This window comes from Geotrypetes seraphini, chromosome 1, assembly GCF_902459505.1.
Source record: "Geotrypetes seraphini chromosome 1, aGeoSer1.1, whole genome shotgun sequence".
In the NCBI taxonomy this organism is placed as follows: domain Eukaryota; kingdom Metazoa; phylum Chordata; class Amphibia; order Gymnophiona; family Dermophiidae; genus Geotrypetes; species Geotrypetes seraphini.
The window spans coordinates 22,407,442-22,427,227 of NC_047084.1; the positions used below are offsets into that span (position 1 = coordinate 22,407,442).

The following is a 19,786-nucleotide window of genomic DNA, read 5'->3' on the forward strand; positions in this document are numbered from 1 at the left end:
TAGGTATTATATATAGTGCTAGGATTAAATGATTTTTTTTTTTTACATTCAAAAATGTTATATTCTTCATGGTTATAAAAATCATCTTCAAAGTCTTTTTTGATGACTCTCAGTTTTTTTTCTGCTTGATGTTTCTTTCTGCTTGATGTTTCTTGGGATCTAAGGACAATTGCTTGTAAAGTTTCAAGTTTTCAAGTTTATTGATTTTTAATATACCGACCATCAACGGGTAACTAGCGGTTTACAATAATATGCTAAAATAGAAATAAAAGCAATACTTGTTAAAAATAATGTTTATAGAAAGGGAGGGAAGTGTACATTGAGGACATAGACAAGACGGACTTGAAAGTGAGGATTTAAAAGGAGGAAAGTGGTAAAGTTACATTATTAGAGATAAAAAGAAAAAGAAAAAAAAAAGTTGAAAGGAAATGGAGGGAAAAAGGATAAAACATTGGGAATGGGATCGCTTCTTAAAAGCGGTTGGTGGATGTGAAGATGAGAAGGGTCAAGAGCAGTTAAATGCATCTTGAAATAAAAACGTTTTTAAATTTGTCTTAAATTTATCGATTAGTTTTTCATGACGAAGTTGAGATGGCAGAGCGTTCCATAAAGTTGGGGCTACTACTGAGAAATTGGATTTCCTGATATAGTAGAATTCCTTTATGGAGGGGATAGAAAGTAAGTTCTGGTCAGCTGATCTGAGAGTCCGTGAAGGGCGAAAAGGGAGGAGGAGCTTATCGAGAAAAGAGGGTTGAAGGGAAAGTTTCATTTTTGAAGACCAACATAACGGTTTTGTAGGTAATACAATGTGTAATGGGGAGCCAGTGAGCTTCTTTCAGAAGAGGAGTGACATGATCGTATTTCCCTAACTTATATATAAGTTTTATTGCCGTGTTTTGAATAAGCTGTAGACGTCATAATTCTTTTTGAAGAATTCCGTTGTAGAGAGAATTGCAGTAGTCAAGATGAGAGATAACTAAAGAATGAACTAGGGTTGTGATTCTTCAGTGTCAAGAATAGAAGTTAAAGAACGTATAAGCCGAAGCTTATAAAAACAGGTTTTTACCACTGAGCTGATATGGTCATGAAAAGATAAATCTTTATCTATAATTACCCCAAGTAATTTTATTTTTGTTTCTATTTTTACAGGGTGAGATTTAATGAAGATCTTTCCTATTATTGTTTCATTGTTTTTGATTGGAAAAAGTAAGCCACATGATTTATTGAGGTTAAGAGAAAGTTTATTTGCGTGAAGCCAGTCGCTTATTTGTCTAATTTATTATTGATTATTTGTATTTCCGAGATATTTGAAGTGTCAACGGGGTGAAGTAGTTGAATGTCATCCGCGTAAGCGAAGATTGTGAACCCAATTGACTGGGCTAGGATGAGAAGAGGCGCCAGAAAAATGTTAAATAGCAAGGGAGAGAGAATGGAGCCTTGTGGGACGCCGTAAGTTTGAGCTATAGACGGTGAGGTTTCCTCCTTCAAGTGAACCTTGAAACTACATTCATTGAAGTATGAGGTAAACCATAAAAGAGCTGAGCCTGTAAGGCCGCAATCTTTGAGTCGGTCAATGAGAAGAGAGTGGTCAACAGAATCAAAAGCTGCAGACAAGTCTAGGGAAATAAGAACAACAGATTTCTGGTGATCAAGAAAATAATATATAGTTGAGATAAGACCTTGTAAAGATAATTCAGTGGAGTAGGAGGAACAAAAGCCAGTTTGATGTGGATGAAGGGTGTGAGTTTTGTCAATAAATTCAGCAAGTTGATTGTAAATGATTTTCTCTGTCAGTTTAGAGATAAGAGGAAGATTGGCGATAGGACGGAAATTTGCTGGCAAGGATGAGTCTAAGTTCTGTTTTTTTAATTTTGGAAAGACAAGAGCTGATTTCCAAGCTTTAGGAACGTAACTGTCGGAAAGACTTTTAGATACCATTTCTAAGAGAAATGGTACGAAGAAGGAGAAGAATTTTTTGAGAATCAAAGGAGGAATGCTCTTTGTTGGATTGTTAGGTGTGTTTATAGATTGTAAAACTTTGAAAAGGTTGGCTAGAGATGGGGGCTTTAAATTGGAACAAGTACTAAATGGTAGGTGAACTGAATCGTCAGGAGTATCTTGAGGTGAGGTATGGATGGGTAGTCCAAAGTTGGATCTGATATCCTTGATTTTCGTATCAAAAAAAGAGTGCAAGTTCTGAAGCAGATGGTTGTATAGATGGAGGTGATGATTTCTTATTGGAGTAGGGAGACAGAGATTGAACTATACTGAAAAGTGCTGAGGAATTTTGAATTGTAGTGATGTATTTAGAATAATATTCTTTTTTGGCTTGTTGAATAGCAATTTTGTAATGAGTGGCCTTTTCCTTAAATAAAAGGAGAGAAGTATTTGATCGAGTTTTGCGCCATTTATGCTCAGTGGAGCAGAGTTGTTGATGAAGGAGGGTAGGTTTATCGTTATACCAAGGTTTCCTTTTTGATTCAGGTTTTAGTGATCTTTCATGGGGGGGGGGGGGGCAAGAAGGTCCATTATGGATTTTGCTGAAATATCCCAGAGGGAGAATTGTTCTTCTATTGTGAGGTTAATGAAGTCTTGTAATTTCAGTTTAAAAGAGTTCTGAATGGCAGACAGTGTAATTTTGTTGATATTTCTGGTAATATAGGTGTTCTGTTGAGAAGAGAATGAGAGAGGGTTTAATTGACAATTAATGAGAACATGATCAGACCAAGGGAGAGGATGAGTTTGAAAGTTTTGAAAGAGATGGCTAATGGTAATCGAGCTAAAGATCATGTCAATGGTATGTCCAGCAGAGTGGGTAGGCATGGAAAATAGTGGGGTGAAAGATAGATCAGAAATTAGAGTAAGAAATTCTACTGTATTATGGTGATTAGGGAGGTTAAAGTGTATGTTGAAGTCTCCAAGAATGCTGGGATTGGGGTAGGAAATATTGAAATCCGAAATAGTAGAAATAAGAGCAGCTAGAGAAGATTTTGTAACGGGGGGGGGGGAGGGGAAGATAAGTCAACAGGAAATTGAGAGGTAAGAAGTTTTTTTTATAGAAAACTGAAGAGTTTCTACCGGGTAGTTATAGCATAAAGTGGAAGAATCAGGATGTAAGGAAATAGTAGTATGATAGATCACTGCAAGGCCTCCTCCCTTTTTGTTTGAGCGAAGTTGGAATTTCACTTTATAATTATTGGGACAGGCTTGGGTCAGGTAGGCCTCTTCCCCCTGAGTTAGCCAGATCTCAGTTAGGCATAAAATATGGAAATTGTATTGAAGAATTAAATCTTGAATTAAATGATGTTTATTTTTAATGGAATGCACATTTACAAGACCTATATTAATATTGGATGAGTATTGAGGAGATGAAAGAGGAGGAGTAAGAACTGAAGAAATAGGAATAGAGGTATAACATCTAGGTCGGTTTTTTGAGAAGATTCGAGGGAGGGTTCGAGAGAGGGGTCGGCGGCCCCATATAACTGGGATAAAGGGCAATGGGTTGAGTGTTGTAGTTTAGAAAGGGGGAGGATGAGAGAGTAGTAAGATGTAAAGAGACCGGGATTAAGAAGCCGTAGATAAAAGAGATAATTAAGAACAGAAGTGGGAATTTACCTGTAAACATTTTCATCAGAAACTTGTATGTCTCATTCATGCAGCTATCCTTGTCCTGCAGTACTACAGATTCACCATTTAAAGACTTTTCTATTTTTGTTAGATTGTTATAGGTCCACTGTTAATTAAGTTGCCATTTTTTTACATCCTTCAAAATTATTTGTTCCAAAATTTTTATCATAGAGTCAAGTAGACCTGAGAGAACCCAAATGGAAGATAGCTTTATAACAAGTCTGTCCATGTTACTCGATTTATCATTGTAAAACAATCAAATAAACTTTTCAAAATCAATATGAAATTGTTATTCATTAAAAGAGGTAATAGAAACAAAAGATAACCCTTGAGCTAGTAGTGGTGATTGATATTTCTCTCTTGAAGAAAGATTGAGCTCCACTGATAAATCTGATTTAAGGAGGTGAACATTGAGATCCTTTCCTCCATCTTTTTCCCTGACCTTGTCTCAAATTCCATCTTTCTAAAAGCAAACTTTTGGAGTCACTACTACTTGAAGAGGTGTTGGTAGAAGAAAAATCCTCTATGGATATTTGTTGGTCCTTATTCTGCACTTTCTCAACTATTCTATGTTCCTTTGAATCCAGGAGAAGATTAGAAGTTGGTTCTCTTCAATTGCATGAGAATGTCTCCTGAGTCCTACTTTCTTCCAGGAAAGATTACACTAAGGAGTCTTATAAGTTTAAATGGAAGAGGTTTGCCATCTGGTCTGAGGGCAGTGCCTTAGATCCTTTTTTCTGTCTTATACAAAAACTGCTTGAGTACCTCCTACACTTAGTCAGTTACAAATAAACTTATATTCCACAGCAAACCAAACCAGTTCAGTGCACATAACAATACAAGATGACTAGCAATTTCTCGCAAAATACAAAACACCACTGATTAAAAGTTAGTAAACAAATTACATTAAAAGATTCTGAAAAAGAAAAGGGTTTTCATCAGTTACCTAAACTTTAGATAATATGGTTCAAATCTACCACCTTTTACAAAACTTCAGTAGTGAACTCTTATGGATTAGAAAGAAAAACACCAAATACACCCGTCCAACACTATCATGAGAATCCACCTTCCTAACAGCAGCAGACCAGGTACGTAGCCTTGGAGTAACATTGGACAGCCACCTGTACCTATCCACCCACATCTCCCAGGTGGTCTCCACTTCCTTCTACTACCTCCGCCAACTGAGAAGGATCAAACCCTATATCTCCAAACTGGACCTAACGCCTATGTTCTCTCCAGGATGGATTACTTCAACTCCATCTTTAATGGAGTAGCCAAAAAGGAACTCAAACGCCTCCAGCAAGTCCAAAACACGGTGATACGCCTCCTATACAACCTCAATTATCACGACCCCATCTCCCCAGCCCTCTGCACAGAGCACTGGCTACCAATCAACAAACGCTGCACATTCAAGGCTCTTGTAATAGCGCATAAAAGATTCCACGCCACCACCCCAGCCTACATTAGTTCCAAGCTACATCTGTAAGCCCCCCACCCGCCCCCTCTGCTCTAGAGCAGAGAGACGACTGTGCATCTCTCCTGATGGAAACCTCCTGCAAATGCTCCTACAGCCACTTCATCCCACAGCTCTGGAACCAACTCCCCCCACAAATCAGATCACAGAACTCATTAATGACCTTCCAAAGAGCCGTGAAGACCTTTCTCTTCAACTAAAGGTCCAGCCGCAAACAATCCCCTCAACTCTTCCACCAACAACTACTAGTTGGTGACCCTCTGGTCCAATCTACTGTATTACCTTCCCAGGAATTTCCTATGAATGTCCCCACCCATGCTGTTCTTAAGTTACTGTACTGTCCAGCCTTGTCATTATGCTACTGTATTGTATGGTATTGTATTGTATTGCCAAACGTACTGTCCAATGTAACATACTGTGAATGTTGGCTTATAACCCATTCTGAGCTCCTGGGAGAACAGGATAGAAATAGAATTAAATAAATAAATAGTGGCTGCCGCACGTCAAATGCGCTGACACCCATTAAATCCCTATGGACGTTGGAAAGATTACTGTAGCAGCAGCTATTACGGTTTTATAAAAGGAGCCCTTAATATCCAAAGGCAGTTCATTCCAAAATTTCACAGCCTGATGATGCAAAAGTAGTAACATGAAACTACTTAAATTTTACTTGTTTCATCGATGGATGTTGAAGAGTCCCAACAAAGTGTCCAGAGCCTCACCCACCACTCTAAGTAGGCTCGGGTCACCCATATTTAAATGCTGGTTGTGAAGTCACCACCATGCCAAACATGATGGGAAAGATATGTGGTTTATTGGAAAGAAAAACACCAAGGTAATCCTGGGCAGTGACTTCCTAGAGTCTTGTTACATTTCAAAGTCTCTTTATAGCAGTGGTCTCAAACTAAACCCTTTGCAGGGCCACATTTTGGTTTTATAGGTACTTGGAAGGCCACAGAAAAAATAGTTAATGTCTTATTAAAGAAATGACAATTTTGCATGAGGTAAAACCCTTTATAGTTTATAAATCTTTCCCCCCCAAAGGCCTGCATGCTCCCCCCTTCTTTGCAGCGTCCTCCAGCTTCCCCCTGGCCTCCCAGTCTTAGTTTCAGCTAGCTACTGCAGCCTGCAGAGAGGATTGCCGGTGCTGTAACGTTCCATGAAGGCTGCCATCAGCCTCCGCAACACGTTCCCTCTGCCGCGGTCCCGCCACTCTGACATCAGGGGCAGTATTGCGGCAGAGGCAATGTGCTGCTAAGGATGATGGCAGCCTGCAAGGATTGCTATAACACCGTCAATCCTTTCTGCAGGTGCGGTAATTATATGGAGGTAAGAGCAGGAAGCCGGAGGATACTGCAAAGAGCGGGCAGCACTAGTACAGACCGCGGGCCGCAAAATAGTACCTGGCGGGCCATGAGTTTGAAACCACTTGGATTGATGAAGTAAAACTAAAGTATGATGTATGAGGTTGATATTCAAATGTGCTATGACTTAGAAATTGATAGAGGAAAGAAGAAAGAATTGATATTTGAAGTCAACAGCCAACTGACTGCTAACATTGAAATTAAATGATTGAAAACCTTTTGACAGGTGCGGTTTTTTGAAATTTGTGGGGGTTCCTAGAACAGAACCCCCGCAAATTTCAGGGGAGTACTATAATTTATAATTGGTAGACTGAGCCACTACTGTTATTTGCTGCTTAGTAGATTCCACTGTATGTATCAAATATAACCAGAGGCGTAGTAAGGAGGATGGGTGGGGCAGTCTGCCCCCGGGCGCCATCTTGGTGAGGGCACCAGCATTAATACTGTTGTTGCAAAGACATCACTGGGATCCTCAATTTCTTTAGGAAAGTCATTTTATAAAGCATTTTCCACATCTAAGGCATACAAAAATGCTTTATAGAATGACTGTTAAATTGTCTGACTGAATACAAGTGTATGGTCTAACAAGATCATGGATAGGTGTTCCTGTGGCATAGTTTGGATGGAGAAAAGACCCTTATTTGGAACTGTAACCCCTAGTGGTTGTATCACAAGATTAATACTAGGGATCAGCTTGTAACATATTTGTATAAGCAGCCTGCAGAGTAGGAGCAAGTGAAGTGGCTTGGGGGGGTGAGTCTGGGTTCCATGGAATAAGGGGTACCTAGCCCAATTCAACCCTATATAAGCTTAGGACAGGGCTTTAATAGAAGTGGTGAGGTAGAAGTGGGTCTAAAATATAGACAACTAGTCACCTTATCAGGGCAGTGAGTGAGAGAAGGGAGATTTACTAGACCTCAAAGGGTCAGAGTTCCTGCTGGAGGAGAGGATATTGATCTTTAATTTTCTGCTGCCTCCACTACATGAAACATACTTGCTTAGAGTATGTACTTTTTATTTTGTTTTTGAACTTATTCTATGGTTTTCTCTTTTATTGCAAAGGAACAACATTTGTATTTAATGACTGTGGTGAGTTAAAGGATGTGACTCCTGCTGTTCTGAACCGGTATAATATGAAGCCAAATGTGACCCCAGTTATCCAGCCTTTCATGCCTTCTATTATTGTTAGAGAGTCTTCTCACACTGAGCAGGAGGACAAGGGCCCTTCTGCAGAGCAAAGTACTGGAGTGATTGTGGACATGACAGAAGAAGTGAAGAGTGAAATCCATGTACCTAGGTGAGAATTTCTTTTTTTTGTATATCTTGTTAACTTGTTCTAAAGAATCAGTTCACTTGTTTGTACCGTATTTTTAGCTCCATAAGACGCACTTTTTTTTCACCCAGAAGTGGGTAGAAATGTCAGTGCGTCTTATGCAGTGAAGATATAAATTTTTAACAGACACCCCCGGTCGGGCCTTTTAAAAACACCCCTAGTACCTTTTTGAACCCTTATTCCTTTTTAAAACACCCCCGTGCCGTGCCATACCTCTTCAAATCTCCCTCATTGCCTGGTGGTCCAGCAGTGCTTCGGCCGGCAGACGCAAGCCCTCCACCCACCTCTTCCCAAACTGTCCTGCACCTCCTTAAATGTCTTCCATTGCCTGGTGGCCCAGTGGTGTATCGGCCGGCAGGCGCGAGCTTTCCGCCCGCCAGCCTGGGCCAGCGCCGCCCTCCGAATGGTGCCTTCAGTTCTCTGAAGGCACTATTCGGAGGGCAGCGCTGGCCCAGGCAGGCGGGCGGAAATCTTGCGCTTGCCGGCTGACATACCACTGGGCCACCAGGCAATGGAAGACATTTATGGAGGTGTGGGACAAGAAGAGGCGGCGCGGGCCCAGGCATGCGGGCAGAGGGCTTGCCGATGCACTGCTGGACCATCAGGCAATGGGGGAGATTTGAAGAGGTACGGGATGGGGTGTTTTAAAAAGGGACAGGGTGGGCGTGAGGGGCCAATTTCTTTAATTTTATTTTCAAACTTATTCCTGTTTTGTTTTATTTTTATTATTATTTTCTTCTCTTCTTGTTCTTCTCTTCTGGTCTCTGGTTTGGGGGGACTGTGGAGATTGCAGTTTCCTTCCTTGGCAGTGGGCTATCTGAGTCCAAGTCTACTGCATTGTAGATTCTGCTTTGAGTCTAGTTCTGGAGGGGGGGGAAAGGGGGTAAGTGGAGGGAGGGAAGAGTTGGGGTGTTGGATCTGTATCATTTGTATCATGGTTGTAGTATTCTATGGTTGATTGTATTTGTAGGCTGGATTTTATTTTTTGAAAATAAAAATTGATTTATACATAAAAAAGGGACGGGGGTTAAAAAGGTTGTTTTTTTATTTTTGGTTCATTGTTCTGCATACTGGAGGTTGCTCCCTGCTCTAGGAGGGGGTGGGGTTCATGCTATGGTGGTATTGATTATTGTTCCAGTTTTGTATGGGACTTGTTTCTGTTTTGGGCTATGCCCTGTTTGTAATTTATTTTGGAAACCAAAAAAATTGTTGTACCATAAAAAAGGGAGAGGGAATTAAAAAAGGTACTGGGGGCAGGTTACAGGGCAGTGCGGTGAGACAGGCTATAGAGCCTGGCAAGGAGTGTAGGATGGGGTGCGAGCTTGGCAGGGAGAATTTGGTTCAGAATGTGTTTTTTTTTTTTCTTGCTTTCCTCCTCTAAATCTAGGGTGTGTCTTATGGAGCGAAAAATATGGTATATATTAATGTGTTAAGCAACAGCTATTGGTCAAAATTTGCAAAGAATATTTAGGAGTGGTTTCACTTATGAGGTATTAGAATAGTGAAGATAAGACCCATTCTGGATTGTACAAAATCCATCAAATCCAGCATTTTGTCTCTGACAATGGCAAGTCCAAGTCACAAATACCTGACAGAACCCTGAAAATAAATCTGTTTTTCTTGGTTCATTTCCAGCAATAAGCAATGGTTCTCCCAAGTCTACCTGGCTAATAATTTTTATAGACTGTTTCATGAGAAACGTGTCCAAACCTCTTTTGAATTTAGCTATGCTGGTCACTTTGATCACGTTCTCCTGCAACAAATACTACACCTTAATTATGTGCTGCATGGAAACAAAAACTTTTGATTTATCATGACACTACTGCACATTAGTTTCATGGAGTGTCCTCTTATTTTTATGTTGGTTGACAATTTAAACAATTGTTCCACCTTACTCATAATTTTATAAACTTCTGCTATATGTCCTCTGTTATCTTTTCTCCAGGCTGAAGAGCACTAAATTGTTTAGCCTCTCTTCAAAAGGGGAGTTATTTTTGTCACCCTTTTCTACACCTTGTCTAGTTGTGCTATATCCATTTTGAAGTGGGGGCAATCAGAACTACATATAGTATTCAATGTGTGATTGCACCAGGGGCCTATACAAATGTATGATGATGATCTAAGTTTTGTTCTCCATCCCTTTTTCTCCATCCTAGCATTCTGTTTGCCTTTTTTTGTTTTGTTTTGTTTATTTTCTTTATATAACGCTTTTCAGATTTGTAAGTACACAAAAGCAGTTTAAAATAAAATTAATGTGAGAAAAGAAATACAGTATCATTAAAGAATAAAAAAAAGAGGATGGTAACCAAAGAGCAAAAATAAGCAGAGTCTAGTAGTAACAGAGGGAAAGTTGATGTCAGCATCTCATTGTCCCATGCATCCTGCAGATTTTATTCACCATAGGCCTGGAGGACCAAATAGGTTTTCAAAGCTACAGGAGATGGCTTAATGAAACTTCTATGGCATGAAATAAGTGCTATGAGATTTTATAGCTTTTGTCATGAGACTGGTCCTGCAGCAGCAGGAGATGGACGTTTTATTAATGCCTCTTCCGCTACTGATGAGGGAGGAAGCTGCTCAGCAAGAGATTACGTCAGATTCCTTCATTGGATGACAACGTTTACTCCAATTGCCATGGTGGATTATGTGACAGATGCTCTATATGACATTTTTAGAGTCATGAGCAAGGTTTCTGCATACTAAATCTCCACCAAAGGATTCTTTCCAAATGCCTTTGTCCTAGACAGAGGAAGCACGGTGCAGTTTTCATGGGTGGCTACAGCCAGAGTAAAAAGGCCTACCTCTCCACATATCCTCCTAGTTAATTCTGATGATAGGTGCTAGCCTGTATAGCTAGGGAGGCCATTACATGAGTCTGATCTTTTGTAGTTTATGAAAGCTGACCTCTTTTTCTTTACCCTCTCAGCTACTAATTTTGAGAAGCAAAGCAGCCTTCTTTTCCTCTTACTTTTACTTACAAAATGGTTTGTTGTCCTTACAATCTGCAATAGAGTAGACACCCTTGATGGTGTGAATAACATGAGGAAGAACCTAGCAAAGCTTGACGAATGGTCTGAAATTTGGCAGCTAAGATTTAATTCTAAGAAATACTAGATCATGCATTTGGACTGCAAAAACCCAAAGGAAAGGTACAGTTTAGAGGGTGAAGAACTTATGTGCATGAAAAGAGGAGCAGGGCTTGGGTGTGATAGTATGTGATGATCTTAAGGTGCCCAAACAGGTTGTAAAGGCGACTGTGAAAGCTAGAAGGATACTAAGGTACATAAGGAGAAATATAGCCAGTAGGAAAAAGGAGGTATTGATGCCTCTGTATAAGACTCTGGTTAGACTTCATTTAGAATATTGTGTACAACTCTGGAGACTGCACCTTCAAAGAGATATAAACAGGATGGTGTCTGTCCAGAAGAAGGCTACTAAAATAGTCAGTAGTCTTCATCATAAGGCTTATGTGGACAGATTTAAAGATTTCAATACGTATACTTTGGAATAAAGGCAGAAAAGGGGAGATATGATAGAAATGTTTAAATACCTTTATTAATGCCATAAACTGGGTGTCCCTTTAGCCCAAAAACAGTCATGCATTTTCACTGATCTCTTTTGGATATGTTTGAACAAAAATACTAGGACTAGAGGACATGCAATGAAGCTACTAAGAAGTAGATTTAAAACAAACCAGAGAAAATATTTCTTCACTCAATGTGCAATTAAACTCTGGAATTCGTTGTCAGAGAATGTAGTGAAAGCAGTTAACTTAACAGGGTTTTAAAAAGGTCTGGATAGTTTCCTAAAAGAGAAGTCCATAAGCCATTGTTAAGATGGCTTGGGGAACTCATAAGCAGCATCACATCTGTTTAACTCCTTGTGATCTTGCCAGGTATTTGTTACCTGGATTGGCCGCTGTTAGAAACAGGATGCTAGGCTTGATGGACCTTCGGTCTGTCCCAACATGGCAATTCTTATAGTCTTATGGTCTTATGATCTGCCGTGACAACTCTTGTAGTCCAAATATTTATTAACATCTGTTTGTTTTCTAAACACATCTGTTAAAAATTTACCTTCTTATCCTCAAGTGTTAAGTCGATGACCAATAACCCTTACGTTGCAATGTGTAAGAAATAATTCTTTTTTCAAAACCCTCTTAACTTGGGATTTTTTATTTGTAAAGGCTGAGACCTCAAATGCTCATGACTGTCTGTCTTTGGAACTAGTCCTGTCAGAACAGCCCTTTGTGAACTATCATTAGTCCCATTTGCCTTTCTTTTTATATCTAGATCTATTATCTTTTTTTGTTATTTTTCTTATCTTCTTTTATTTCTATTTAATAGTTCATATGGTGATAATGATATATCGAGTAATAATCATAACAAAATATGACTTTAAAGCTGATATTTATCAATGTTAAGGCTTACTGGCTTTGTAAAGCCTATAATACTTAGCTTTTTAATCCAGCCGGTATGGCAGCTCCCGGCTATATAGAATGGCTGTAAAAGTAACTCAGCTGGTGCTCTTGGCTCCTGGCTGGGTTACATTTGCTCTTGTTCCGCTCAATGGAGCGACTCTGTTTCACTCAATTAAGAATTTCATCAGGAGATCTTCAGTTATTAGAATTTAATTCTCATTCTTTTCGGCTGTCAATGCTGAAAAGAGAAATACTCTATTACGGAAAGCAAGACTGGTTTGAGCTATATGGAGACACAATCATTTTCAATAAAAATTCCCTTCTGTAGAATGTTTAACAGGAAACCTAAAACATTCATATTACTTTTGCTTTACATTCTTACAGTTTTTACTTTATACGAGGGTCATTTCATAAATAATGCGCACTATTTTTTTTTTATTTTTTTTTTACTTTACATGTTTTTTTTTTTTTTTTTTTCCAAATATTTCTTTACAATCCTTCAATATAGTCTCCCTGCTTTGCAATAACCAAGTCCCAACGTCCGGGAAGTTTTTCAATGATGAGTGGAGAGTTCCATCTTCCACCCAATCCAAAAAATTTCAATGAGCTCAATCAAAAGTCAAACAAATGATGATTTTTGCTTATGATCATGAAGGCATCATCATCATAGACAAAGTTCCATGTGGAAGAAGTGTCACAACAGTGTATTATCGTGATTTGTTGCAAAAAAATGCGCAGAAAAATGTACAAAACTCGATCTCAGTTGCTCTTGTCTGGGCCACTCATTCTTCATGACAACGCTTGCCCACACATAGGGAATGTCATTGAAAAACTACACAAATATGTCTGGGAGGTATTACTTCTCCTTACAGTCCAGACATGAGTCCACCAGACTTTGACCTTTTTCCAAAGTTAAAACAACCTATGTGTGGACATCATTTTGCATCTCTAGAAGATCTTTTTTCCGCCGGTACCCGAGCCATTCGGCAACTGAACTAAAATGATGTCTTGGATGGAATAATGAAGCTTTCCGGATGTTGGGACTCGGTCATTGCAAAGCAGGGAGACTATATTGAAGGATTGTAAAGAAATATCATATTTTTCGCTCCACAAGACGCACCTGACCATAAAACGCACCCTAGATTTAGAGGAGGAAACCCCAAGAAAAAAAATATTCAGAACCTAATTGTGCCTCTGAACCCAGCACCCTAGAAAAATAGACAAATATACTGCAGCATACAGATTTTGATCATTAAATTGAAATCCTACCTTTTGTTGTCTGGTGATTTTTGATTGCACTAGATAGTTCTTTCTTTCTTTCCTTTCTTACTTCATGCCCAACTATTGTCTCTTTCTATTCCCTCCCTCCCTTCCTCCTTCCTTCCCGAGTTCTTGCCCCCTCCCCCTCCCCCTCACTGCCTTCCAGCATTTGTCCTTCCTCCCTCCAACAACGAAGCCTACATGCCTTCCTCCCTGCCACGCCGATTCCTCCTCCCTGGTCCGCCACTTACCCACTGCTTCCACAACTCCATGAAACCTTCCTTCCTCCCTGCCACGCCGATTCTTCCTCCCTGATCTGCCAATAGACACTGCCACCGCTGCAGAACGACCTCTCAGAGCTCCACCACCCCTCCCTCCCCTGGAACCAGACTTTTTAGCAGGTGCCATAAGGAGCACAAAAAAACCCTGGTAAACCCCAACCTACCAAAACCCTACTACCCCAAATAACCAGAGGCTCACCTCCCAGACCATACACCAGTGCCACTAGCACACTCGCACCAAGCTACACCTCCTCTCCCTGAACACACACACACCCACCCCTGAACTTGCCACAGGAACGATCCTCAAGGCCCCACCCCAGGATCTGCAGCACTTCCCACCTCTCAGGAGCCCGAAGATCCCTCCACAGATCAAAAGCTGGCTCCTCTGACCAAAACGAGGCTCCTGTACTCCTGGACAGCAACGTACTCGAAATGAGGCTCCTCCACTTCTGGACCGCAGAGCACACTCGATGCTGCTGCCAACACGGCAGCGGCTGACTCCTGCTGCCGACAGGGCAAAGCGGCTGTCGACTCCTGTGCACAACTCTACGAAGGGCGGCGGCTTGCAATCGGGCCCACAAGCCTTCTTCCGACATCAATTCTGACGTCGGAGATAAGGTCTGGGCCAGCGATTGGCTGGCCTGAACCTTCTCTCCAATGGGAATTGACATCGGGGCAAGACTTGTGGACCCGCTTGCACACCGCCGGTCCTTCTCTTCCTTCCTGCCTGCAATGGCAAGCACGTAAGGGGGCAGCGAGAGGATGGCGGGGTGGCGACGAGCAGCAACAGAATGCCAGGGAGGGGCCATGGAGGTGTATTCGCTGCATATGAGGCACCCCCTTTTCCACCCCCTTTTTGGAGGTAGAAAAGTGCGTCTTATGGAGCGAAATATATGGTACTTGGGGAAAAAAATAAAACGTAAATTTTTTTAAATAGTGTGCATTATTTATGAAATGACCCTCGTATTATCTTGTGTTTTCAAAGTCCAACTAAAATAAAAGTCAATATAGCATTGAAACCCTCTTAAAAACTAACCTTTTTATATTGATGGTACCTGCATCTAGCCTGAAATTGCAATTATTCTACTCAGAGCATTGCTGAATTCAAATGTATTAACTAGAGCTACTTACTGATACCAGTTGCCCTGCTTCTTACAGAATAAATCCAACGGCGAGGAAGCAACCTTTCTCGTAATACTGAGGATAGATTTAAAAGGCAAATTTCTGTGTGGAGGCGTCTGCGTTTTAAAATTTCCCTCCTTACACACGATCTAACACAATGACGACATAGACGTGATGACGTTGTTGGAAATTCATTAAATGGCAAAAATTTAGAGGAGTCAGAAAACTGCCTTGTAAGTGATTTTAAATTAACATTGATATAAACTTTTAAAACATCTAAAGAGAGGCCAAACATCATTTTTATAAAATTAATTTATTTTTTGTTGCTTATTAAGAACCTTCTTTATACTTGACTAGGCAGTAAAATTACCCCAAAATTGCCAATTCTACTATCACGCGCTATACCGATGGTGAATCTGAATAAATAATTAGGTGGTGTTAATCAAAAACGCTCATATTTATTACTCTAAATCAGGGGTAGGCAATTCCAGTCCTCAAGAGCCACAGGCAGCTCAAGTTTTCAGGATATCCACAATGAATATGTATGAGATGGATTTGCATGCACTGCCTCCTTGAGAAGCAAATCCATCTCATACATATTCATTGTGGATATCCTGAAAACCTGAGCTGCCTGTGGCTCTCGAGGACTGGAATTGCCTACCCCTGCCCTAAATCAATAAATATTTTGAAAATTTTAAACTGCTCTGTATGTGATGTATTTATATTAAATATTAAATAAATTTAAAAACCAAAGCTTGACTTAAGTTTTTAGTTTTATGCATTTTAGTTGGACAACACATAGTTTGATTGAAAACTCAGAATGTAAGCAATGACTTTGAAATTGGTTTCAAAAGTAAGTTTGCCAATTAATCATGGTACTGCATACTGCCTTTTGGCCACAAGTCAGCTCCTTCATCACAAATTATACATATGTCTAAAAAGAATATGTACTTCCTATCAAACGCCATTTTAAAATTTCCATTGAATTAAGCCATGTATGAAATTTTTTTCAAATCTTCCTCTATGCCGTCCACAGTAGTACTTGTTCACTAAAGGAATGTTCTGTCAAAAACTTTGTCAAATTTAGCTACATACAGATTTGCAACAGAGAGTGCCAAAGTGGCACCCATTGCTGTATCTTTTATCTATTGATAGAACCTGTTCTGAAAGCTCTATCACAAACTGAGTAGGAATTTTTAATGAAAGTTCTCTATGTGAAATACATAGGGCTCCTTTTACTAAGCTGCAATAGAATTTTTAGCGCATGCAGAATTTTAGCGCGTGCTAAACCCGTGCTACGTGGCTAGAACTAATGCCAGCCCGATGCTGGCGTTAGTGTCTAACGCGTGCGGCAATTTAGCACGCGCTAAGCATGCGCTAAAACCACTAGCACAGCTTTTTTAAAAGGAGCCCAAAGTTGCTGATATGATTTGCAGTGCCTCTTGCTTTGGGACATTTGTGTTTAGTAACTCGGCATCAAATGAGAGCCTTGTCTTACCTTACAGGCTTTATTAATTATTGCATCTTTAATTGTATATGTAAGTAGGCACACCTTGATGTCACAGGTAGGTTCCTACACTCGGGCCCTATGGCTTTGTGCACTCATTCAACCTTAACTGGTCTATCTGCCTGTTGACCTTCAGGACCATGGGCCAAAATGGCAGAGCAAATCTGTTGAACCATGAAAACACAGTTCTCTTTTCCTTCCACCTCTGGTACTCCTCCCCCCCCCCCCCAGTCCTGAAACACATATTATTCTGGTAGGACTGATTGTCATGGTCCCCAACCTTCTCAGTAAGAGCCTCTAATTTCCATTCAAACTTCTTCTGGAGCTTTATTGTTTCAGTTGAATCCTCCTGCTCCTCAAACCTGTGTTCTGCCTTCTTCATGTGCTGATACAGATTGTTTAAGCCAGATCAGAGTTTGCATAACAAGCCTTTTTGCTCATTTTCAGTAGTTAACACTTCCTGCTTTAAAGTTTAAAATGCTGAATAGTTCAGTTTTAAATCACACAAATACCTCATAAAGATCCACCTGCATAAGAGGTTCTACCTGGGAGTTATGTTCATAGCTGCTCTAGTCTCCTGAGTTAAGCTCCATCAGTTCTATAGCATTTGCGGGCACCACCATGTTGTCTGATCAGGATAATTGCACACAAGCGTACTTATAGCTATTCTAGGGTTGTAAAATGAAATGACAAAAAATAATGATGCAAAATATTTTAATAAAATCCAAAATCTTATTTTTTATTAGATATCGATATTAGATCATAAGAGTACTCAATTAATTTTAAATTGAGTATCATTTGCATCATGAGAATTATTACAGAAGCCAAAAGCTGGCCTTGCTCATAAAAAATTCCGTTTTACCAGTTACACGTCCATATATATCCTAAATGACGACATTCCTTCGTTACAATCCATCTGCAGTCTAATTGGTTCACATTATTTATTCCCATATAAGGCTAGCTTCATATAGGCGTGTCACAAATTACATTCTTATATCTAAAAAGTTACATTCTCACATTAAGCTTACATATTTTATAAAAAGAAGAAATACATAGACAAATATTGTAATATACTTACAAAGGCTATACAGCTTTTTTAAATCCTTTCCTGTAACCATCAGTGTCCTTTTCTATTCTGAGATCTTTGTCTCACTAAAACTGAACAAAGAAAAGATGGAAAGAGCAGGTACCCCTCCCATCAAGATTCTAGAAGTAGAAAAAAGTTGCTTAAGGTCAGAGGTCAAACACCATCTGTTGCCTTATCAGGATCTCTTCAGGATTTCAGATATATGAAAATCAAAATAACATATATTTCTAATCTATATTTATTGTTAACTTATTTTTATTAACTTATTACCTATAGCTACCTAAATGAATTTCTATTATGTAATTTTTTCCTAACTTACTAAAATTTACTAAAACTTAAATTTATACATACCATGAAACACATATGGTTTTGATCTGTCTTCCCCATAGCAAGCTCAAGTCATGGCAAACCTAGGGCCCCCTGGTATGTGGATACCAGGTCAAAAGCCAACTCCTGTCTGCCTACATTTCCCTGAGGATTGGCCTAGTTCAGGCTGGTCACTCTAACACAAAGAAGCTCTATAAACTTAAGCTTTCCCATCTGCTGGTATGGTGGTTATCAATCACAAAATGTCTTAGCCTGCCTCCCTATATCCGTCAAGCACATGACATATATCAAATCCATATGTTAACTTAAAATTCCTATTTTTTAACTTTTTGTATTTCTGATCATTTTATTCCAGCTTATCCAATTTTCATTTATTCATTTATAGCTACTAATCCACATTCTCACTTGCTCTTGGATTAGGCCCTATCTATCAACAGGTTTTTCTAATTAGTAAATCCTGATGCAATGTGAGAAAGTGTAATAGCTGAATTTTTTTATTTCATGTTTGCTCACTCGTACCTGTCCAGGTAAACTAAGCTGGCCCTCCTCAGAACTACTTAAGGCATAGGACAAGGTCCTGATGTCTCATTGTAGCCCCAGTTCTTTTGTCCAGCAGGTGTACTAAATTGTAAGCGAGTCATCTGAAGATCTGAGCTCAAGAAGCCATTTGCTACTGATGTCATCTGGAAGTCTTTAATTGCACAATATTTTATATACCTAATACAAGCTAAAGCAATTTCCTCTTTATCTTTTCTTTATTATGTATTTTTTTTTTTTTTTGGGGGGGGGGGTTCTGGAAATTTTGCAACTGAATACTCATTTACTGGAGGAAAAACATATCGAAAGAAAGTTGAAATCACTGTTATCATTTTCTTCTCTTTACAGTGAACGTTCTGTGCCTCACATAAAAAATACGTTAAGCATGACAAGTGGTGATTTTCTGAAGTCCAGACCTATTCTTGACAGAGCTTTGGAGAAACCCAAGACTGAAACTGATCACATTGGTTCACAGGTGCAAAGTGGTGAGTTAGATCAGTAGAGTTTTTGGAAGATGTGTGTGCTTAATTACTTCTTGTACTGCTTATCATTTCTGTAGCACTACTAGACATACTTGGCGCTATACAAAAAAACATGTTATTGACAGTCCCTGGTCAATATAGTTTTATAATCTATTCAAGACAAACAAACAGGACAAATAAGGGATTAAGGAGTTAATTCTTCCCACAAAAAAAGGGTGACTAGGGGGTTAAGCATTAACTTAGTCGCTATTCTACTGCTATTCTTGATTCTCTGTGCCTTTCCTTCTTTCTCCTGTGCTTGATATTTGGTCCTCCTAATATTTAAAGGGTTTCTGTATATTGAATCAGGAAAAATCTCTTTTTGACCCCTAGCTGAATCTAGGCAGTTTCTTCAAGGACAAGCGGGATAGCAAATCCTCACAGTGTGGGGGTGATATCACTGTGAAGCCTATGCAGGAAAGCTATTCCATCTTATTAGAGCTTTGAAGTCACTCTATCACACATATGCACCACTTCTACCTTCCACTGTCATGCAGGACCACCTCAGTTTTTATGTTTCTGCACCAGTGTGTGCCTCAAGAAGGTTTTGGGGTTTTTTTTGCTCTAAATTATTTGTTTTATAAGGTTTGTTTTGGGTTTTTTTTTCATGTAGGCTCTCTTTTACAAAGCTAATTACCATGAAGGTCTGCGGTATCACACTGAAGCTCATTGGGAATTAATAGGCTTTGTGAAAGGGGGGTAGTCCTTTCAGCCTTTCTTAGGTTTCCTTTCTTTTTGCATTCATTATAATAATAATAATAATTCAGTCCACTGGTAACCAACTATAGACCAGTAGCATCCATTCCATTTATTGTAAAAATCATGGAAGGATTGGTACATACCCAACTGATGGAATATATTGATCAGTTCTCTCTCTTTCATGAAACTCAATCTGATTTTAGATCTTTGTTCTTTACTAAGACAGT

General features: G+C 39.5%; 1 protein-coding gene across 3 annotated transcripts in view; it reads left to right on the forward strand.

Moving 5' to 3' along the window:
• Positions 1-19,786, forward strand: part of BDP1 (B double prime 1, subunit of RNA polymerase III transcription initiation factor IIIB) — a 324,783-nt gene that overhangs the window by 253,238 nt on the left and 51,759 nt on the right. For all 3 annotated transcript variants that reach the window (XR_004537715.1, XM_033928971.1, XM_033928981.1), the window contains exons 30-31: positions 7,528-7,762; positions 18,688-18,824. Coding sequence is in view for 2 of the 3 variants with exons in the window: in XM_033928971.1 (XP_033784862.1) it covers positions 7,528-7,762; positions 18,688-18,824 (372 nt within the window). In the remaining variant the exon portion in view is untranslated. The remainder of the gene's footprint in view (positions 1-7,527; positions 7,763-18,687; positions 18,825-19,786) is intronic.